We start from the raw sequence: 23,742 nt of genomic DNA on the forward strand, positions 1-23,742 counted from the left end.
GCTATTCATATGATATATACATATACATAAATATATAGATATATATGGGATGATTTTGCGCCTTTAAGACAGTAAATACTGCGATTAGACTAGTTTAGAATAATAACTTTGTTTTGGATTTATTTGAATTATTTGTCCATTGGTTCACAGCACCAGCTTTAACCGACACTTAAAACCTCCTCCACACATTCAATCTGTTTAACTGATGAAATCAACAAAGGGAAACCATGTTTGGGTCAATTATATTACATTTGATCCTCTGAAAAAGGAACAAGTAAACATAAAGAAGAGCTCACATTTCAAATAACACAACAGCAACAACAAAACTCATTTTGAGAATCTAGAAACCTTTGAATCGTTATTTTCAGATATCCGGCTGCTACTAGGTTGCGGACACCTCCCCTTTCTGTAAATATAATCTTGTCATCAAAGCTAACTCAACTACCATCAATGAATAAGAAGCAAATATGGGGCAAATGTTCCAAATTAGGGCAATGAAAATGAAAAAAACTTCTCCACCTTCTCTAAATACACTCCGTCCCGACGTGTTCCAGGCTTCTCAAATTAAGCGCGCCTAGCCTTTCTGTCAAAACCCATAGTTTCTCGCGTTGTTTGGACACAGCTGACCGCTGTCCGCTGGAAGAAATAAACCAGACTAGGCTAGCAGGACAGATAGTTAGCAGCCAGTAGAGCAGGGACACAGTCGGGGTGGACTCGAGGGGGACAGCGAAGACCAGACAGGAGTCTTTTACTCCCAGCAATGCGAACGCTGTGCGCCGCCGTCAGTTAACGCCGTCCAGACGGGCAGGCACGGAGCCGAATGGAAAACAGGCAGTAGATAAAAGGCGACATCGTCTGGAGAAGGGTTAGCTTAGTTTAAATGTTATTGTCAATTAAAACCCACATATGGTCACAATGTCCTGTACTGGCAACCTGGTTTGGGACGTTAACAAACGCTTAATTGGATACAGCGAGCCTAACACCATCAGGACCAACTACTTAGGTAAGAACAAAAACACGCCACCTTTATGCTAACGCTGACATGTGTGTCAAAACGTGTGAATCTAACACTACGTGTTTACAGACTGTTTTTGTACTGTTGAAGTAGATGAGCTGGCAATAAGACTGTGCCCCGGGCCAAATTAAACGACCTGTTTAGCAGCAGAGAGCTGCACCTTCTCCTCATGTGTAAACACAGCAGTCACCGCCTGCACTTTCGGTCTGTGCTCTCCCCGATCTGAAACACTTAACCGATGAGATTAAGGGTTATATATAATCCTTAACAGAGCAGCTCACTGTCAGGCCACAGATCATATTCATCTCCTCATGCAGATATTCCACTATTTTGCAAACGGGTTGCAGCTCAGAAGCAAGACCAGTGCAATCACTGGATTGCTGCCACAGATGAATCATCTGCAGGCTGCACCTCCATACATGTGCAACCAAACTCTGATGTGCAGCCCTAAAACATCTGACATGATCGTGGCATCAAACCTGGGACGAACCCTCTAATGCTCATGTGAATTATCGAGTGCTTTCAGTTAAGCAGAGACTCTGTAAACGGATTAAAAAACACTCACAGGATGGGCCTTCTTTGCATGTAAACTGGACAATCTGTACTAATATTACTCGTTGGCAAATTGATTCCAAAGCAATTACACGAATAATGCACACCAAAAACGTTTGATGTCAATAGCATATGAATGTAGAATATGAATATATATATATATATCAAATTATATATATATATAAGGCATCCACTGGGTCATTAAAGATCAGGGCACTGTATTTAGACAAAAGTGAAAGAATGATAATAATTCTGAAAATCAGCATTCTGAACGTCTGCTAATGCATTTGAATCCATTGAAATATATGTTAATTCTCAAATATCACACAGCATTTGGAGTTTATTTAATCTGATATCGAAGCTGGTGGATTCCTATCCTAAATGCATCAAATGGTCTTGGAATCAGATTATACCTGTGAGAGGTCCCGTTACTGAGCTTTAACTCTGCGCACACTTTAAAAACAGATGGAGAGAAGTGGGAAAATATGAACTGAACCGTTATGAGAAAGTATTATGAAAGTTGTGTAGTTAAGATGCAGGGGTGGTGGTGGCGTTTCACATTTTTATTGGAAAGACTTCCATATGTTCAGATGATATCAAAGCGGAGATTAATTGGAGATTAATAAATATTTCTCAGAGGAGTTCACGTGCTGTAGAAACTTCATTTGTTGCCACTTCCGGAGTCGGCGAAAGTGGCTCGTGGCCGCATTTTAACCTAAACACCCCGCTCGAAACCAACTCATCACAGCGTCACCGTTACTACTACTAATAATCTTTTATTTAGGTTTCGCTTGTGTCTTCTATCTATTCAGTGTCTCTTCTGTCGTATGTCGCTGCACGAGTGGCCGTTCCCTTTCATCACTTGCTCACGGACGGTGTTTGAACGTGTCAGCGAACCGTTTAACGTGCTTAAAAGTCATTGAAATTCCCCGTTTGGGATTTGCCAGTCGGAGCAAAGCCAAGAGTGACGGGCCAGTGTTGCTGTCGTCATGTCAGACCCCCCTCCAGTGTTGATACGGCGCGAATAATTCACAGCAGTGTACACGGAGGGCTTGGCTGCTGGAAGACGGAGGTCCTCAACGCAGACTTGTTGTCTGCAGAGTGTCGTGTCAAACGCTGTGGTGGAAAGGAGAGATACGAGGTGGGGCTGGTGCCTCGCTGGTTGAGTCGGTGCTGTATTTAGCATGGCTGAGATAAAGTCAGAGCCGTGTTTGTGTGCGTGCAGAGGATGCACGCGGGGGCGCGTGGGTCACCGCTCCTGACAGGTTATATTTAGCAGGCGGTAACACGGTGGGGAGCACACCGAGTTGAACCTGAGAAACGTCCCCGCGAGACGCAAAGGAGAGAGTCCTGAGTGCTGCCGAGTCGACTGTTCAAACGAGAAACTGTTCAAATCTTCTGGTTTCAAAACCTAATTTGTCCACTTACACGCTGACGTGTTTGTTTGCGTCATAAATCAAAATTGACTTTGGTTTGACCGACTGTCTTTGAGTTTTTGTTACTGTTTTTGTGGCTCCAGACACCCCCCCCCCCCCCCCAACACTCACACACACGCACACACATTCGCTGTGAGTCAGCTTGATATCCTTTTACTTTCAATATTTTTGAGTTTTGGACAGGAAGTTGGGACAGAACAAGGCACTTTGAAACGCCACTTTGGGCTGGAGCCTGTCCCAGCCGCTACACCCGGGCTACGCCCTGGACAGGTCGCCAGTCCATCACAGGGCCACACAGACACAAACAGCCACACACAGGCTCACACTCACTCCTAGGGACATTTTAGAGACACCACTTAACCTAACATGCACGCTTTTGGACGGTGGGAGGAAGCCAGAGTACCCGGAGAGAACCCACGCAAACATACAAACACCACACAGAAAGGGATCTGCCACCATTCGAACCTGGAACCCTCTTGCTGTGAGGCGACAGTGCTAAACCCTGTTGAGGTCTCTAAAACAAAAATATGACATGGATATCAATTAATCAATTGCTTTGATCGGTAATCGGAGGTCTCGTTGCCTGATTTCAGTCATTTGAAAACCTAACAATATCAAATCTATTTGTTCAATCCAAGAAAGCGATCTGTGAGCAGTCTCGGTCTCACTGTGGAGGCGTGCTGATTTCATATTATCAGGCCTGCACTGTTGACATGTTATGTCAGCCAGAGACTCTCATAAAACCTGTCGGCGCAAGTCGCATTTCTCATTTGGAACGGGCAGCTGCGGACTTTCCCAACTTCTCCCTGAGACGTTTGATCCAAAGTAGAAAGACAACATTGCCACACTGAGAGGAGGAGGGCGGAGGCGTCATCTTCACAATAATGATGAAAAAAAGTCTTCCTTACAACCTGCAATCAGCACATTGTGCAATGATTGTTGTTTTGACAATTAGTCTACGAGTATCTTTAATTAAGATATGAAAAAAGGTGGTAAATATAACTTTTAAACACTGTTTTTGCTTGAATGAATGTCTTTTCCTTTTTTCTTTTTTTTTTTTGAGTACATATTAGAGTTTCTTGGACTGTTCTACGGGGTGCAAATGTATAAGAAGCCCGGTGTGAATAAGTTTTGTAGCTCTTTGTGGATGAGATGAGATTAAAAGGCACCATGTGAATCTGCTTTTCTTTCCACAGGTAGGAGAGAGTTTGTCCAGAGGCTGAAACTTGAAGCAACGCTCAATGTACACGATGGCTGCGTAAGTTGCTCCACATTTCTTCATCTGTTCCTTCTTTTTTTTTGTCTACTTTGTTTACTCCTGAGAAAAGCCCACATCGTGTTGCTTTTCCTCAGTCGGTATGAGAGTCGAACAGATCTCTGACTGCGGGTCAGGCGGTCGATGCCTCTCAGAAACCTGAAGCCTGTCACACATCTTGTCACGCTATCAGCCAACACATCGGTCCGTCCAAAACGCAACACCAGCCTCGGATGCGCTTGCTTTTCATTGTGTGGTAGTGGTGGCTATTTCACGCGTCTCATTGGTTCAGAGGTGCGGTTTAACGCCACATGCGGACCGGTTGGGGCAGCGAAGAGTAAATGTGGCCCAAATATCCAGTGTCCTTGATTCAGGGCCTCAAATGCCATAAAAAGTTCTGCAGCTGTAGCTTTTTTCTGCTGTATTCTTAACACCAGACAGCTACTAACCTCATTTATGGTCCCGTTAGTTACATCCTGCTACATCCTGTAACAGTCGCAGCACACCAGCAAGTAATGTGAACAGTTATGCCGACGACGGAGCCTCAAGGTCAAAAAGCAGGTATATTTTTGGCTTGAAGGCATGCATGCCGAACCTTTAACGTCTGAATAATGTCTGAATAAAGTCGAGAAATGCAGGAAAAGCAAGAATTGTTGAGCTGAAAAAATGATCTTGACTCAGACATACAAATGAGACCACAGTGTTGCAGAACATTCGTTTGGGATTTAGTTGTTTTTTTTTTTCTTTCGGTTCCATTTGTATGAGATTTATCAGCTCTGTCCTCCACTGGAACTTTAATCAAACTTCACCCCAGGAATGTGAGCTAAAACGCTGCACACAGCCCCGTTGGTTGGAGGTTAGAAACAAAAAATGGAAAGGAAAGCGGGTTGATTTAAATGAGTTTGTGGCGTTGCTGTTTCGAGTCTTAAGCTTTAACAACATCCTGTCTGGCTCCAAATTGCGAAGTCAGTGGATTTATTGTCTGTTTTTTAAGGTAAAAAACATTTTTTTGTGTCTTCTTTCTAAATTTGGAACATGGTGCAAATATGCGATTGAGCAACAACCATTTTGTTCAGTTATTGCAGATGTTTTCAGCCGGGAACAATCACAGAGACCAAGTTCATGATATGGAAATCAGTGTCTTAGGTTTTGGACAGAAATCTGGACAAAACCAGACAACTGATGATGAATCAAATCATCAATCGAGGAAACGGATGTGGGACTTCTTGATAATGAAAATGCGAGTTGCTTGCAGTCGCAGTATTTATTGCTGTGGCAGGTTTTTCTTGGCTTGTCCATCAGTCATACTTTTCTTTAATAAAAAAAACAAAACAAACGTGACGCATGTCCCCCTGTTGCAGTTGATCAACTCGCTTTAGGAAACTGAAATAAAAGGAAGAAATTTCAAACATTGCAAAAATCCAGTGAAAACGGGGAAGTCGTTTTACGTAATTGATGAAAGATTTCCAGATTTTGAAGCACCAACTTCCGCACCGCATTGCACCACAGTTCAGACTACCCGAAGCCTTCTTTTTAAAAACCTTGTCATAAATGAATCAAACGCATCATCTGCGATCTGAATCTGCCCCTCGCCGCGCTGCAGTCTTTTAGATGAGACGGATTCACCTGCACCGCACCGCACATCTGATGCCGTTTCACCGCAGGTGTCATTTAAAAGGTTTCTCACACAGTAATCTCAGTGATCGCAGCAGAGCGAGGCCGTGATGATGAAACACAATGAGGCTGCGGGTCTTAATGAAATATTGATCCGCGCAGTGACAGCAGACTGCGAGCCGATGCGCTCCTCTGCGGTTTACTGTGTGACCACAGACTGATAGCACTCCCAGTCAAATGGATGTTGATGAGGTTTCAATCGTGTGAAATAAACTCTGCTGTCGTAGCAGTCTCAGCTCCTCACCTTGCGCACGTGCTGGAAATGTTTTGATTGGAAATTAGTGCGAGTGAGCGAGGTTTTTTTTTTTTTTTTTTTGTTCATAGCTAAACTGAGTAAGCTGTTACTCGTTATCTTTTTGTAAATGACTGCGGTATGTGGTCCCAGGGTTCCCAATCATGTTAGACTTTAAAAAAAAAAAAAAAAAAAAAAAAAAAAAAGATAAGATGTCAACCTTGAAACCTTTTTTTTTTTTTTTTTTTTTTTTTTAGAGTGGGAATTCGTTTCCTCTGTCGCTTCACTAACTGACTATTCATATAGTGTTTGTGTCTCATCTCCTTCCAGGTCAACACAATATCCTGGAACGACACGGGTGAATATATCCTGTCAGGGTCAGACGACACCTTTCTGGTCATCACGAACCCCTACAGCAAGAAGGTTGGTTGTAACTGACGTACATCTGATTTACAAGTTCCCATCTGCCCTTCACGCTACTAATCCTGTATTACTTGTTGTTCGAATTCGGTTCAAACGCCCGATTGAACAGCCCGGCGGTGCAATATTTCTGGACATATTGTACCGTGATGAAATGATCAACAATTTATTGAAAAGAGAAAAAAAAGCATGTCATTCAGAGCTGCAGTGTAACTGATGTTCAAGAGAGTGAGAGAGAGCAAAACATTTAGACATAAAAAAAAAAGTATATACTTTTCTTTTTTTTCATCAAAAGATTTAACTCTCCAGGCCAAGAGACTTGGACCTTTCAAATTATTAGCCTCTAAATGACAACAACACCACCCGCTGCTCCGTGGCAGTTTATTTCTAATACAAAACGAGAGCAGAAGTTGCAGTGAAGACCTGAAGCAACCTCGTTTTTAACATGTCCACGTTTTAAATACCAGAAACAAACATGTCGCACCGCTGCGTGGGGGAATGTCTTGTGTTGCACACAGTGGTACAACGGTGTGTATAAAAGTTACACTTTTTGCTTGAATAGCACAAGTTGGAGACAAACTCTGAGTCTGATGAATGTTGCAGTTAAAGGGGAACTCCGGTATTTTTTAACCTCGACCTTATTTCTGGATCGCAAGTTATCTTAATAGCTTCCGAAGGACGCCGACTTTCGCCAAACTGCTCTCGGTGAGTTATGTAGACAAACGTATTTCATGCCAGAAATAAGGTCTAGGTTTAGAAATACCAGAATTCCCCTTTAACATCACCATGGCAACCTCAGCTGCCACTTGGTACTCACTCACATCTGATTTTTGGTAATCAACAGTTTCTTCAACTTTTAACCAGGTTTTAAGCTTGTACGCAGAGTAAGAATCACTGTTTCAGTTTGTTTACTTCACCTCTGATTGTAGATCAGATGGGTGTCGATGATGAGCGACTTGGCTGAGTCGCCATGGTAACTGAACTCGTAACCTTGTAACTTGTTTTTATGTTCAGGGTTTCGGTTTTGATAGTCTGATAAAAAATCCCTTTTGCTAATATTTGTTGGGATTATATCCCTCAACACAAACATCAGACTGAAGGCAGAAGTATTGACGTTATGACCCTGTAACGGAATTAAATGCGCACAATTGACATTTGATAAAAGATCGATAAACAACTGACAGAAAATCGGTCATTTAGCTGTCATCTAAAAAGTCAGCTGCTGTCCCACATTTAGATATATTTGGTATTTTAATCGACCAAAATTCAGTGACTTCTATTCAGTCCCGAATCTGTAAACTACTCAACCCCATCATTGATTTTTCTAAGAATTAAAAATCAGCCCTTTTGATGAAAACTGAGATTCCTCACTGAAGGGATACATTAAATATCCAAACATGTTGAGCCTGATATTGGGCCAGCAAATAGTCTTTTTTTGGGGGCCTTTTAGTTGGTGATGCGGAATAGTAAATCAGTCTTGACCTTTTTATCGGAGATTATTTAATCAATACAAATTTGCTTTGCTATAATTAATGACTTTTTGGGATTTCCGCATTAGAGGTCAGAGTCAGAGCTGAATGTACTCGAGTTCAGGTTTCATAGCTTTAGTGCAGCAGTAATTAGATAAACAGCAGGCATTTATTCACTTAGTAATTTTCATCCCAGCTGCCATTGGGCGAGAGGCGGTGGGTAGTAATTCTGGACAGGTTGCCAGTCCATCACGGGTGTACTAACTTTCAAACTTACAGTTTTCTACTGCGGTCCTCCCAGATCTTAACAACGGTAATTGTGTTTTCAATGTAAGGAATTTTATATAGTTTCAGAGGCTCTCTGTGAACACAGCCAACTCTTATTATGAATAAAACATCAAATGATGCGTAAAATGAGTTGAGTATAGACCCTGATAACACATCATGTTGCTGGTTATCTCAGAGAGGAGATCAGGCATTTGTCAAGCCAGCTAGCACAAAGGAAACCTGGCTGTGTTGAATTTTGTCTCCAAATGCAGCAAATATAACAGCCTTGTATGTTGTTTGTATAGTTTGAGGTATTTTTCCGTTTGCCCTTCAGGTCAAGAAGTCCATACGTTCAGGTCATCGGGCAAACATCTTCAGTGCAAAGTTCATGCCCCACACCAACGATCAGGAAATCATCTCCTGCTCCGGAGACGGCATCATCTACTACACCCACACCGAGAAGAGCCCCGAGTACAACAGACAGTGCCAGTTCACCTGTCATTATGGAACAGCTTATGAGGTGCTGAACAACCTGTTTGTTGTTGTTTTTTTTTTATTTACTTCCCTGTCCTCTAAACTTTGGGTTTGTTCTGTCAGATTATGACCGTACCGAACGACCCCTACACGTTCCTGTCGTGTGGCGAGGACGGCACAGTGCGGTGGTTTGACCTGCGCACAAAAACCAGCTGCACAAAAGAAGACTGCAAAGACGTACGGTGACAGCTGGCATGTTTTTCACCTTTGATTTGTCACGCATTGACGCTGAGAGTGGGAGGTGAACAGTATCTGTGCTCTTTACTGAAGGAATCTTCTGTTAGTTGTGGAAAAACTGGCAAAGAATATTGCTCTTAATCACTTTCAGATATTAAGTAGATGGCAGAGGATTGGTGTGAGATTTACAAGTTCCCAGATTTGCCGTTTTTGATCCATCTTAATATGACTGAATCATCTGAAATGAGCACAAACGGCCCTGTCTCCAGAGCTTTAGCAAACAGTTGTCTTGGCCTCAGTCCAGACTGCTTTGGATGATGGATGTGTGCGTGTGAAACAGAAACTGTGCCCTCATAGATTGTGTTGCATCTTCTCATATTTCACGCTTCAGATCAAAACCTGTGACCTTAAAACTTGATTTTACCAGATGCTTTTACCACTCCTTCCTAACTCTACAACCTGTTAGTATTCTGTTTGCCTGTCTATTTGTGGCAAATTAAACGATAAGTCAACATAAAGAGCCACCACGAATTTCTACGAGACTGATGAGCTCAACTGGAGGGATGAGTGCTGTTCCTTTTGCTCACTTGTTGGCCCTCAGCACTGCCATCCCCCATGGATTTGGTGTTGTGTGTTGGGTAACCATTCCAGAGAAGTGGACCCCACAGCTCACCAGAGCTACCAGATCCCCTCGATGAAGGGGGTCGAAGGTTCAGGTTTTTCCTTTTAACGTGTCTGCAGTCATGCAGTTGCAGCGTGACCATCCACATATCTCCACCCAGCTTCCAATTTATCAAACACTCCTGCAGGGTAATAAAGCAGACCTGCAGTCAATTGTTGAGTTTTTTTTGCTGTATCACCATTAAGTCCGTTGATCTGTTTGGTGATGTTCTGTTGGACCGAACTGCAGAACATTCAGTTTTCTTTTTGATGATGCAATCATTCTACAGCGTCATCAAACTTGGAAAAAGGACTTCTGTATTTTTCTTTTTTTTTTTTTCTTTTAAAAGTACCTGCTCTTCAACACATACAGAGCAGAACCTAAAACATTATGAGGTTTTAAAACATTTTCTTTCTTTCAGGACATCCTTATAAACTGTCGAAGAGCAGCGACCTCCATATCCATCTCTCCTCTGGTGCCGTACTATCTGGCCGTAGGCTGCTCCGACAGCTCAGTGCGAATCTACGACAGACGCATGTTGGGCACCAGAGCCACAGGTAAGCCTCGTAAATCACAACAGAGCAGTACACAGTAGCGTACACCTGAGGGGTTTCCCACCCTGCTGTGCTGTGCTGTTCCCGTTCTCCTGTGGGAGCAGTCAGGCCGTTACTTCACATCTGATACCTGATACCTGTCGGCACCTGTCGAGCAATATGAGGATTTAAGAATCCTGATGAACATCGCTTCCTTTTTCCCTCACAGGTAACTACATGGGCCGGGGGACGACAGGTATGGTCGTCAGGTTCGTTCCCGCACACCTGTCCAACAAGTCGTGCAGGGTGACGTCTCTCTGCTACAGCGAAGATGGTCAGGAGGTGCTGGTCAGCTACTCCTCCGATTACATTTACCTGTTTGATCCCAAAGACGACCAGGCCCGAGAGCTCAAGGGCCCGTCGGAAGAGAGGAGGGAGGAGGTGAGATCACCTCAGCCACTCGAACGGCGAACCTGTGGATATACTTGATATGTTTTTAACAATCCCTTTTAAAAATCTAGCCTGTCATTGACATGTTTCCATTATGAGCCCCAGAGATATTTATAGATCGAAATGTTATCGGCACATTTCTGCTTGTGTCAGTTACTCCCACATGTCTCTTAAATAGACGGAAAGGTTTTGGCCAGCAGGAAGAAGGAACTATTTGTGGGATGATTAAAGTAAATTTTGTCATTAATTGCTGAAAGATAAAGACCTTCAATCACAAGGGTTAATGCAGCGTCCGTGATCGACACATTCAGCGGATTTTGTTCATTCAAGACTCCGTTTTCGTTTTTCATTCAAGACTCCCTGTTTGTGTCAGCCATTTAGTTGAAGTTGGCGTTTTCGCTGCCTACGCTGCTGGAGCGGAGCGGGACATCTGGCATCTCCGCCGGTTGTCACCGCGTTTCAGTGCTGTGCAGGCTCTGCCTCCTTGGCACACGAGCAGTGTGTGGCAGCATGGTTATGGCACAAAGCCAATGGGAGGAATCTAAGAAGGCTAAAAAAAAAAAAAAAAGCAAAAAGATCGGGGTATAGTGAGGTCATGGCGACATGAGTCAGTTGTTGGGACTCTGACACAGAAGACTGGGGCTCATGTCCCTGGTGTGACTTAATTTTTATGATGTTTTCATTCACAGCTGAACAAAAGAATGAATTTGGGAAAAGATTGTGGTTTTGGCGAAAACTGACCCTTCACAACGTTCACACCTGTTAGAACGTGAACTGATTTCAGAGGTCATCCAAGGATTCTGGGTCTGAGTTCATCTTTGATCAGCAGGGTGTCCACGCACCCCCCGGAAGGAATAATGTGACACACTCAGACAACGGTAGCTGTGGCCTTAAATGTGATGTCTCCTGTTCGCTGTTAAAATATTTAGAAAGTATTTATCTGTCTCCAAGGGCAGCTGCTTGTATTTGTATAGTAAGATTAAAAAAAACCCGCGTAGCTGTTCTTTTTGTCTCGGAGGGTAAAAGGATTGTTTGTTGTAAACAGTGCGGCCCTTGTTGCTATCTGCCTCTCTGAGCACTGCAGGCACCAGTGTTAAATCTGTGCCTGGCTGATGCACTGCAGCAGAAGGAGCAAATGACCCTGAAAAGCAAGACGCGGGACGGATGAGAGGTGAAGAGCAGCAGTGAAAAGCTTTTGAGCGTTTCTGCCTCGTTCTTGCTTTCATATCGTCAGCTTGTCTGAAAAGCTGTCGAACGAACAGTCGGAGATCCTGTGTTTGGTTCTTCACGTGTATCTAAATGTGCTGGATCATGGTCGCAGTGTTTCAGGGCTCAGCTGTGTCGAGATGCAACCACACATTCCTTTCCAAATACAGCGACCGACGCAGGCAGCGTTCCTCAATCCACTAAAATAGTTCAGGCTTTGGTGTGGAGATGTGGAAGGGGGGGAACAGCCGATGAATAGCTCGATACCCCTCTCTTCTCTCCTTCTCTTCCACCCCTGAACTCATTTGTTCATGGGCTTTCTCTTCCTGATTCATTCCACTATCTCCTCAAGCCTCTAATGCTTTTCACCACCTGTCCAGACCCTGTGACAGTTCCTCTGGAAAGCAGTTGATAGTCCCTCCACTGACACCCTGTTTTTTCCATTTCTGGCTCTCAGCCTGTTGCGCTGCAGAGCTCGAGCCAGGGGACTGGAAAGAGAAGGCAACCTCAGTCGCTCAAGCCAGAGGGGAGGGAGCACTTCAGAGGGGACACCGACAGAGACTCGCAGTGTTTTGCTTTGGCAGCGGAGCTATTTTTGACCACGCTTTGATTGACAAACTGCTAATCTTTCCGTGTGTGTGTGCGTGCGTGTTTCCACAGCTGAGGCAGCCTCCAGTGAAACGTCTCCGTCTACGAGGTGACTGGTCTGACACCGGACCCCGCGCTCGGCCCGAGAGCGAAAGGGAAAGAGATGGTACGATCACAGCATGTTCTGCTGCTCGTATAAAGCACAAGTCTCACATTTCAGACCCGACCTAATGAAGCATTTCACACCGTTGGGCTGCCACAATATTCAACTTTTTCTTTTATCTTGACCCATTTTGATGTTTAATATTGTCCAGCAAAACTTCCAAAATCCTACACTAAAACCGATTTGACGTATAGAAAGCATCTTTTCTAAAAAAACAAAAAAAAACAAAAAAAAAACAATGAAACTTTTTTCTACCTTCCTCACTTTAGCTGTCATTTTGTGCTAATCAGGTGTTGCACCGTGAACTTTTTCCATAAGAACAGCTGCCCGCTCTCAAAGGAAACAATGGTGAAGTAGAGGAAGCCAACACACTGATGTCATGCCATCAAACCAAAATAATGAGCTCTCGAGCTACTGCTCAACTTCCATTTCATGTAACCATGTTATTCATTATAGCTTGTACTGATTATTGGGAATAGCGACGCTGAAGTCCAAGTCAGGAAGAAATAAATCTGCATTCTGCGTTGATCGTGTTGGAGAAAAAATTCAAATTATTCTGCCGGGTGTCCCGCGAGAGCTGCTCCTGTAACCGCGGTTCTGAGTAGCTGTGCAGCAGCCTTCACAAAAGCATACACTGCGTGTGCATGCAGTGTCTTAACAACCATGGAGAATTCTATTTAAGCAAGATGATGTGCATGTTTAATCTCAGTTTAAAATGTTCTGCTGTTTTTAAAGAGAAAAAAAAGAAGCAAATGTCAACTTGACAGCCGATTTGAAAATGTTTTTTCTTCCTTGCTTTAGGGGAACAGAGTCCAAATGTGTCCCTGATGCAGAGGATGTCGGACATGTTGTCCCGCTGGTTCGAGGAGGCCAGTGAGGCTCAGGGCAGCAGAGGAACGCGACCTCAGACACGGCCCAGAGGTGAGGCTTCAGCCACAAGTATTCATCTGAAAAACAGGCTGTAAAAACCTTTGAATTTATTTCGATTTTGCTCCTTTTGGCTTCGTAGACTGATGGAATGAAATCCATGACATTTTTGAAGTGTACAGAGAATTCTTGGGATAATTCCTGATACATTTGATTAAATTTATTTTTTATTTTTTTTAATTCGTTATTGTCTGTTGATTATCTTGTTTCCAGGAACGGCCGTCCGTCCAGAGGGGGCGTTAAACACCCCTGCTGCCCTAAACACCCCTGCTGCCCCGACAGGAGACTCCACCCAGGAGTCCACTGCCCCTGAGAGGCCTGTGGGGACAGACTCCCCAGAGGTACCCGCCACTCCTGCAGCCACCGCCACTGCCCCCATGCCTAAATCCACTTCCTCTTCCTCCTCAGGGTCATTATCAACAGTCACAGCGCCTCCTACTTCCACCTCCTCATCAGTGGAAAGCTCGGCCCCTTCCTCCTCCCCTCTCATGTCCTTTCCCAGCTCAGAGCAGAGGAGTCAGGCCGGCACGTCAATAGCCACGCCCACCTCTGAACCTGCACTCTCAGGTAAGAGCCCACACTCACACTTTGACAAGATTTACCCGAAAGAAAATGCTCAGATCAGACCAGCAGATATCCTCGGGGTAACTCGGTGTCCTCCGTACAGTATGTGTGGGTGTATGTTTGTGTGTGTTTGTCCATTGGAGCCACTCCACTCAAGCAGCAGCTGCGATTCACTTTCTTCTCCTTCAGCATCTTGACTCTCTGCTCCTCACATCCCTCCACCCTCAGTCTCCTAATGGTTCATTCACTCTCCCTTTCTTCCTCCTTCTTCGTCAGAGTACGGTCCTCATCGGCTGCCTATAAGTTTAGTGTGTAGGCGTTTGCAGAGGTTGCTCCGGCTGGCCGATCCCCCAGGACAGGGTCAGCGAGCGGCCCCTTCTGCTCCTTCTTCTTCTTCTTCCTCTGCAGCTTCTGAGAGTTACTCACAGAGAAGTGCTACCTCTGCTGCTGCTGCCGTGAAGCAACCCCATTCAGGTTACCCACCCCTCCGAGCTCCCCAACCCCGCAGCAGCCTGTTCTTTCTGCACCCGGGCCCCCTCCCCTGCCATTTTCACCAGCCCCCACCTCTATGCAGCCAAGGCTAACATGTCAGTTTGTGGAGTCGCTTAGGCTAAGACCAAGAGCCGTATTCATAAAGAGCGCAGAGTTTCTCAGAGAAAGTTCTCAGAATCGTGGGCGTTCCCCCACAAAAGATGTTAAGTTACTCAGAAAGCATCTTAACCCTTAACAGAGGTGAAAAACGTTTAGGAGTAGGGAGGATGCGTCAGAGTTTCTTTAGTAGAGAAGAAAGTGGCTGAAAGATAAAGAGGGAGAAAGAGTCATGCTCCAGACAGTGAGTCGTCAAAATCCTAAAGATCAGATGGCGCAGACATCTTTATTTGTAGAGCAGTTTTTAAAGCAAGAATGTGTTATAAAGCAAGATCACGAACAGCAGCAAGGAATGATGCACCGTTTTAAAGATGGGAAGAAAAAAAATGACCACACTTATTAAAGGGAACAGATAAATGTAAAATGCTGATGAAATCTGCAATGAAACAAAACCAAATAAGCAAATAAGAAGTCTTAAAAATATGTTTAAAAAAAAAAAAAAAAGACAATCTTAGATACAAGCTCTTACATAAATGGTAAATAGAGCTGCTAGCAGTCGTTTGTATTCGATGGAATGCCAGGAAAAACTAATGAATCACTATGTTAAGACGTTGTACAACTGGAAAAATGCAACTATGCAGTTGTGATGATTGGGTTCTGTCACAGCCTTCTCAGAAGCAGCACCATCGCAGAAAGAGTTACGGCACTTTCAGAACACTGTTTGTTGGCATCGAATAAAACACCGAAATGAACAACATGGTAAATGAAATGTATTTAGAATGTAGCAAAACATTCGTGTGTGAGATGAGGGTAAAATAAGTTATTTTTAAGTTGTATTAAAAGTAAAGAGTTTCATTGGCGTATTTAAGAACACTTTTATGCGCGTTATACTTTCACAGTCTGGTGTCATAGCTGCTAACGGGGTCATAGCTGCCCCTCCTCCTCGGTCAGATAAGAGTTTTTATCTTTTCCTTCCTCAGATCTGCTGACATTCGTCCTGAATCTCTCTGAGCTCGCTCAGTTTTTAGGCCAACTTAGCTCTCTCTTGGAAGCTTTATGAATAGTGCGCCTGGTCCTGCTACAACTGACCACTAACCCCCCCCCCCCCCCCCCCCCCCCCCCGAGTGATCCACTTTCCCCCACCCCCATAATGCATCTTGCCCTGATTAACCCCTACAGCCTCTTCACTGTTTGTTCAGCTCCTCACCCACTAATGCTCTCACTGCCATTTGTTGCTTGAGTTTTCACCAGCAGACTCTCCTTTTGGAGTGGCACCAGCTGGTACGAAGCTCTGATTTGGCGCCCCCATGGTTCATGTGGTTGTTCACCCATGTTTGATGATGCACATTGATTAAGGAGCGATCCCGACTTGCATAACTTGCTTCTTTGCTTTGTTTTGGTCTCACTTGGACTTGACGGTAAAGCCCTTTTCAGACATGAAATATAGAGCATCACTTACCTTCTGCACTGTGTCTGTTGAAGTGAAGGCTTGAAGGTGTAAATATATACCGTCTGACTTCAGGTAGAGCCTCAGTACACACGGTGCACAAAATGAAATTAGCTTTGATGTAAGGGAGGAGAGTGTTGGTTATCTCACAAGCTGCGTAAGTGATGGTTTTCTTTACTTTTTTCAGGTGTTTGATTCTTAAAGTTCACAGTTTGTACAGTAAGAACCGCCTCTGTTCAAAAACTACAGAGGCCACCGCGTTACTTCCCAATGTGAGTGGCTGGGCCTCCTCCTTTTAACCACCTGCAACGCTGCATTCAATGTGCCTCAGAACGCCTAAAATCAAAATTATTTCCTCTTTGACTATGAAATCAAGATGAACAAAAAACTATATAATTTACTGCATAAGCTGCTTTTTGAACAGACTTTTATTTGATATATGCACACAAGGAAATCCAACTTATTTCATGATATGTGGAAGTGGGAGACTACAGTCCATAACAGAATAGAGCAATATATCTGAGAAATTAAACATGTTTTACCAATCATTTCTCAGAGATCAGATTCTAAAACGCACAAATACCTCCACACAACCCTGCAGGAAGCTGCTACGTGAAAGTCTACTTTCTGCAGACAGTTTTATATGCGTGCGATGGTGATTCGAACTGACTGTTGTTGTTTTTTTCAGTCCTCACACCTGAAGGCTGTCATTGGCTGGTGTCTCCACTCTCTCTCTCTCTGCCCAGAGAGTGCAAACAGAAAGTTTCACTGCTCAAACTCTGATTAAAGCACCCAGTACTTCTCCATGAACCAGCTTATTTAAGGCATCGCCATCAATGAAACGGCTAGCTTTTAATCAAGTTAGCAAATCTAGACCCGTCTATCAGGATAAGATGGTTCACGCAGACTAAGTTTATCACTTGCCCCATGCAGTTTTCCGTCTTGAGCTGCCAATCCAGGAAGCCTGTCCAATCACTCGTACCTTAATGAGCTAAACACAAACTCGAATGATTAACCAAACGAACCAGCAGTCCTCTTTCCACATAAATTATGTAACACACCATTTAGCTCAGCCAAAATCACCATCATGAGTTAAGAACATACAATTTCTCACGAGTTTGATCATTTACTTATTTGCGTTTGTCCTGCTCCTTTACATTTACCCTGAAACCAGCTGTTATAGCTCCTTTATATTATACATATTCCATCTTAAGATTTCTACCGTGCAGGTGGCACTAGTGAAGTTTTTTCTTTTTTCCCTGTGGCTGGCTTCACATTTTCCGACAGCACAGTTCAGACAGAAGGAGACGGACATGTTGCGGGTCGTGTGTCGGAGACAGATCGCGGTCGTGGTTTGAGTTTTATGGCAGGGATCCAGCAGAATTCATGTGATGAGATGTCATGTCTGCAATGGGCTTTTTTTTCTTTCTTTTTTTCCAGACAGCCATCGCTCGAGTCGTTTGGCTTCATTAAAAAGACGAGGAGCTGAAATGTTCGGCTTTATGTTTGGCTGTCACGCAGTTGTCCTTTACTAACATTTTTATAAATTAGAAATATGCGGAAGAAAGGCAGTGTGTGAAAAGCAGGCGAGCAGATTACTTTTGTAGGCTGTTATCGTTGAGTTAAGATGTTTTTAGTGCAACATTGCAGGAATGAGATTACCTTTTAGTAAGCATGTCTGAATCTCATTGTCCTCTTTAGATATACTCCTCTAACGCTCATCTTGCATTTAGAAAAGCTGAAGCTGCGCCTAAACACAACAGCCTTGGATTTGTATTTTGAACACGACTGAAGTTTTTTAACCCTCGCACCTCTTGACTGTGCGAGTCCTGAGCTTTGACCTCTGTGTTCGATGTTTTAGTCGGTCTCATTTGTGTTCCAGATTCCCCCTCGTCTGTGGTAAACAAACAGCTGGGATCCATGACTCTTGATGAACAGCAGGGTGCGTCCCCCCCTCACCCTCCCCACCCTCACCCCCCCCATTCTCCTGACCACCAACCTGCCACTCGCTTTGTCTTTCTCACTCTTCGTCCTAAACTTCTTCTCATCCTGTCCCTGTCCACAGTTTGTCCTCCACTGTTTCATGCTTCTGCTTTCTCTGTTCCACCGCATTAGTGTCCTGCAGATAGACGCTGTCTATCTGACTCAAGTTACTGCTACTTGGGCTGAAGGATGAAACGGTGTCTGATAACTTTGACTCGTTCAGATCCGTGACACGAAGACGTACAAACAGCATGGCTTCTCTTAATTTGTTTAAGGATGTGTTTGATTTGTACGATGCCCCAGCCTTTAACTGAAGTTAAAGCATTATTTCACCCAAATTCCCCAAAAAACAAACACCTTCTGATTAAAGCTGCCAATTATTTTTGCGTGATTACCATCCTGTATGTATTCAAATTGAAATTCAGCACCTGCTCAGGCATCTTCAAGCAGATGAGGGAGTTCAGTGTTTCCTTAACCTTGTTTCTGTGAAAAAGCAGAACATCTTGCTGCTGAGAAACAAACCTGTCGGCGCCCTCTGGTGGACAAAATGTGTAACGATGCCATTTTTAAAATGCCTTAAATGCAGGTCACGTTTCCGTTGAGCCACTTATTTATCAGTATTAGCTGGTACCACGCTGCACCACTGTTTTAAAGAACGTAAAGAACACCCCCAGCTGCCAAATGACACGTACAATTTCCGCCTACACAAAAGGATTAGCTTTGCAGTGCGGTGCAGGTTTTAGTATCCAGCCGAGCTCCGACTCAGTCAGGAGGTTTGAACGCGTTTGGAATCTAACAGCCTTTGGATTTCACGTCACGTCATGTATTGACTTTTTAAGCTCCAAACTTTGAAAAATAAAATGCTTAATGTCACATTAACCTCGCAGCACCAGTTTAGTGCACTACAAGACGTCAAAACAAGAGCAAACAAGATGTTTTCGGCTGCCTCAGACGTACCTGACAGCCAGTTATCAGCCAGATGTAAGCCAGTGCAGAGTCTTTAAATGCCACTGGACGCTGGCTTAAACCCCCCCTCGCTCCAGTGTAAGTAAGTGTATATGCTTTGAGACTCAGCTGCAGAGGGTGACGCTGATGGTTTTATAAACAGCGATGTCAGAGGCACTCTGACTAAGCCTTTCTGAATTACGTTGTATCAATTAAAAACGTATTAATTAAAAGAATGTTTTCAACTGGGCACATTTAGTTGAACATAGGCTGATACTCATATGTTTGTGAGAGCTCCAAGAAGCTGCAAATTCTTCGTTTTCTAGCATTTATTATAGAATGTACTCAGGATGACGAATTGAGTAATTAAACACATGAAAGGTTTCTTGATTTCCATCTGTTTGAGGCTGCTTCTCCCACCTTTGAGAAGCTCTTAGGACATTTCAATAAAACAGAGCTGTTGCTAATCCTCTAACAGACACACGAGCTGCCGTGATCAGGGAACTCTTCTGAATCCGGTTTCCTTGCTTTTAAAAAGCAGCCGAGTTGTGAGATAATCCTTCAGGCGCTTTTATTTGTGTGTGTTTCTGTTTTGATGCCGTGGCTTTCGACAGCTGGTGCAGCTGTTGCAGTCTGTCCTTTGTCTGCTTTGTTAACCTGTGCTGCATGTTTCCTGTTCTGTTTAATGTTGCTAATCGGCGGGAATGGATGCAACAGAAGGTTGCATTATTCCACAATTACATGCTGCAAACAAGATACAATATTTCAATTATTATTATTTATTTTTTATCATGGTACGTCTCAGCAGGACAAATAATCCTTTCTTTGTTTGCTTTGCTTGTGTGTCCCCGTCTCTCCTGCTCAGGAGCAGAAGCTGCAGGTTCAGCTCAAGATGAATCTGTTGCTGCAGCGACCAGCGGCAGCCCTCCCACCTCCACCACCTCAGCCACCTCCGCTTCCACCAGCCGATCCAGCGCAGCAGAGCCAGTCCTCAGCCTGCACTACAGCTCAGAGGGAACCACCACCAGCACCATCAAGCTGGACTTCACCGACGAATGGCGAGTGATGCCGGAGCAGCCAGAAACTTCCTGACAACCGTCACGCTGATTGTTTTGATAGACATCTATTTAAACCTCAGATAAATCTACTGTTGGCTTCATGAAAGAGGATTTTTATTGTTTTTGGTGAAATAATTAGTCTCTAGATTTAAAACGTGATCTTTGATCTTTACTTTGTAGAGTTTGTGGTTCCTGCCCTCTTCTTTTGGGATGTTTAACACTTAGACGCCCCCCCCACCACCACTGTTTGTGAATAACTGGATAAAGTCTGGGTGAAAACAAGTGTAACCTTTTATTGCCTGTTTTTGTTTCTCTACAGGAGCAGCAGCGCTTCCAGCTCGCTGGGGAGCGGTGGCCCCAAAACGTCGGAGGCTTTGGCTGCACCGAGCAGAGAGAGTCTGTCCACAGAAAGCTTGCCGTCAGAGCAGCGTGAGTCATCTCCTTCTGCGCTGTTAAAATGACTCTACTCGACTTTGATTTGTCTGATATTTTACAACAGACAAACACGGACCGTAAAATACTTCCTTTGTAACTTCCCCGCAGCTCCCTGCGAGTCCTCCGGGAAGCAGAGTGCACCAGCTGCCCCCACAGAGCCTCCGTGTGACGCCTCTTGCTCCGACGCCCTCGGCAGCTCAGCGGCTCAGGGCCCAGCGGCGAGTTCCTCTGAGGGGAGTCAGAGGAGTCAGCCAGAGGGTTCAGAGGACACATCGGGAGGCTGCAGGAGAGCAGAGCCTGCTGGAGAGGAGGGAGAGGAGAGCCAGAGTCAGCCGGCACAGAGCAACCAGGACTCCGACGACAGCGACGACGACCCGATCCTCATCCCATCGGCGAGGTTCAGAGGACAGGGACAGAGGTGCGTTAGACAGGATGATGCTCCGGTTTTCTCATTACACCACAAATAAGAACACCCCCATTCATGTATTCAACTATGCACTTTTAAAGGATGGGTGTTCTGATCTGAGTTCTGTGTCATGCCTTGCCATTGACTGTTTTACCACAAATCTAGATTTAATTCCAGAGGATCTGCAGTAGGAGATAGGATGATCAGGTAACGTGTTTGCTCCGGAAACAAAAAGCATCTAACCTGCCAGGTGTGTGTGACATGCTGCAGAGCGTTTCAACCCCACAGCACAGCGTGCTGTGCCGTTTTCAAAGAACTTATTTCCTTTTTGTTGCTGTCTTCTTGGTTTGGGCATTCCACTTCAACTAATAATACACCCAGCTGAGTGTAGAGTGGCTGCATGTGAGCACGGACTTCACAAACGGTGTGAGCGGAAGAGTCACAGCTGCATTTTGACACATTTTGTACTGTACAGATGTGGAGATTAAACAAGCCTCGTGCATGATTGTGTCGTTGAAAGAAGCCGAACAGGTTTTTAAGTTGGTTATTAGACACGACTGAGCGCGTTTCTGTCAGCGGCTGCTCTAAGTTTGTTTTTCAAAAGAAAAAAAGCGTGTAAACGGTTATTATGTGAAACTAGAACATATTTAAAGCATGACTTTGATACAAATCCAGGACAGCACACATTTTCGGGTGCCTTATGTTCACGTTGTCTATCTCCTGCCTTTTTCTCCCTCAGGCGTTCAGCCGCAGCTCGTATCCAGGAGCTGTTTCGCAGGAGAAAAGAAAGAAGGGAGATGGAGGAGAGCGAGACCCAGAATATCAGGAGGCCTTCGGTCAAAATGGTCTACAAGGGCCACCGCAACTCCAGGACTATGGTAAATCTTGGTCCTTGTGTTTCCTGTCAGGAGGCAGTTAGCTTAGCATAAAGGCTGGAATCAGGGAAAAGATGAGCCACATCAAGGCATAACTCTTGGTCATAAGCACACATCCCGGGCACAGCTATTTACATCTAGTTTTATATGCATCTGACTGCAAGGACGTGAATTAAATGAATGAATTTTCTTTAGAAAAGAAAAATGTCATTAAGCCATTTGAAGGAGGTGTTGGCCTCAGTGTGCTGATGATCCACTGAGCCAGAAGCTTCTGATTTCCCAGTGCCGGCTTCTCATTGACCCGATCAGTGGAAAGGGAAACATTCGTATTGATTTAGACTCCTATCCTGCAGCAAAAAAACAAAACCAAAATCCGCCTCATTTCATTTCCAGATAAAGGAGTCGTGTTTCTGGGGCAACAACTTTGTGATGAGTGGCTCAGACTGCGGTCACATCTTCATCTGGGACAGGCACACCGCAGAGCACCTCATGCTGCTCGAAGCCGACAACCACGTGGTCAACTGCCTGCAGCCGCACCCCTACGACCCCAGTGAGTTCCGTCACAGCGCCCCCCCCCCCCCCCGCTCCTAAGATGGTGCGTTTGTGTAACCGCTGCACGCGTTTTCTGGTTTGTTTCAGTTCTGGCTTCTTCAGGGATAGACTATGATATCAAGATTTGGTCGCCGCTCCAAGAGTCGCCGTCTTTCAACAGAGTTCTTGCTAATGAGGTACAAAACAAACCGAAGCTTCTGTCAAATGTCATTCTTTACCAATCAGATTAGCATTTAAGCTTTCCCCTCGCCGAGAAAGCAAAGCGTAAGCTCCAGAATGTTTTCCTCGGTCAGGTGAGTGGACTTGGCGTCTCCTTCAGCTTTCAATCTGTTTGAAAAAAAAGCCTCGTGTCACCTTCTCCCCGGCTGATGAGTTTCCCTGCCCCCGCCTTCTTTCCGTTGTTTGTGTCGATCCTGTTCACTCTAATGTTCGCCTTCCTTCCCTTTTCCTTTTTTCTCCTCGCAACAAGGTAATAACCAGAAACGAGCTGATGCTAGAAGAAACGAGAAACACAATCACGGTCCCGGCCTCTTTCATGCTCCGCATGTTGGCCTCCCTCAATCACATCAGATCAGGTAAACACACACAGTCGATCAGCTCTGAGCAATCAGTAACTTGACGTTTGCCTCCTTTCTTTGACCATCTGCCTTTTCCTCCTCGTAGATCGAATAGAGGGCGATCGCTCCGAAGGCTCAGGCCAGGAAAACGAGGACGAGCAGTAGCCTGCTGGCTTTTTATTTTCAAGAAAATGCTATTTGTTCTCGCTGTATAGCACTTGAAAAATACCTGAGATTTGTACAAGTATAGTCTAGAATACTTCCTTTTGAATATTAGTGTAATTTCTAGGCTCCCCCGGTGTTTTTTTTAAAACGACTTTCTTACTGATGTTTCTGTATGAGGAGAAACTCCATCTGTGTGAATGCAAAAAAAAAAAAGAAAAGAAAAAAAAAAGAGGGACGTCAGTTTATATATATATACATATATATATATGTATATGTTCAGCGTGAGGATAATGGCGGCTGGTGTGAAAGGATGTTAAGTGCAATATTATTTCTGTTAGGAGAAGGCGAGCTTTGATCAGTGTTATCGTTTGACATTTTTGAATTTGTTGCAAAGAAATGTTGATGTGCTGCTGCGGCATGTGAATACAGACTTTAAGTAAAACACAAACCTTCTAATTTTGTTGTTGGAGAGGGGCTTAAAAAAGGAAACAAAGCGGGTGGTTCTTCTCCCAAAAAGGTCTTATTGTTTTTATAGTTTGGAAAACGGTGAAAAGCAAAGTTTAAAAAAAAAAAATCAATTTGAGAAGCTCGGGTTGATCTAAACCTGG

At 44.3% G+C, this 23,742-nt stretch overlaps 2 protein-coding genes across 7 annotated transcripts in view; both read left to right on the plus strand.

The window, feature by feature from the left end:
• The first annotated feature begins 606 nt into the window (after window positions 1–606).
• Window positions 607–23,582, plus strand: dcaf6 (ddb1 and cul4 associated factor 6). 6 transcript variants are annotated; one of them, XM_072396877.1, is made up of 21 exons: window positions 607–1,003; window positions 4,200–4,261; window positions 6,495–6,587; window positions 8,655–8,840; window positions 8,918–9,031; window positions 10,114–10,249; window positions 10,455–10,666; window positions 12,542–12,635; window positions 13,434–13,553; window positions 13,773–14,126; window positions 14,400–14,597; window positions 18,041–18,100; window positions 19,952–20,144; window positions 20,464–20,573; window positions 20,688–20,997; window positions 21,151–21,192; window positions 21,725–21,863; window positions 22,254–22,410; window positions 22,500–22,588; window positions 22,882–22,987; window positions 23,076–23,582. In XM_072396877.1, exons 1-21 carry the CDS (start codon window positions 907–909, stop codon window positions 23,132–23,134), a joined length of 2,931 nt encoding a protein of 976 aa, XP_072252978.1. In that variant the 5' UTR covers window positions 607–906; the 3' UTR covers window positions 23,135–23,582. The 6 variants fall into 6 exon arrangements, with proteins under 6 accessions (XP_072252978.1, XP_072252979.1, XP_072252980.1 ...); XM_072396878.1 differs by lacking the exon at window positions 21,151–21,192; XM_072396879.1 differs by lacking the exon at window positions 18,041–18,100.
• The window catches only part of dynlt3 (dynein light chain Tctex-type 3), a 107,282-nt gene continuing 94,661 nt past the window's right edge, over window positions 11,122–23,742 (plus strand). The window contains exon 1 of the mRNA XM_072396887.1: window positions 11,122–11,131. The gene's annotated coding sequence lies outside the window, so the exon portion shown is untranslated. The remainder of the gene's footprint in view (window positions 11,132–23,742) is intronic.

Source organism: Leuresthes tenuis, unplaced genomic scaffold (assembly GCF_036924035.1).
Source record: "Leuresthes tenuis unplaced genomic scaffold, fLeuTen1.0.hap1 SCAF_12, whole genome shotgun sequence".
Classification (NCBI taxonomy): domain Eukaryota; kingdom Metazoa; phylum Chordata; class Actinopteri; order Atheriniformes; family Atherinopsidae; genus Leuresthes; species Leuresthes tenuis.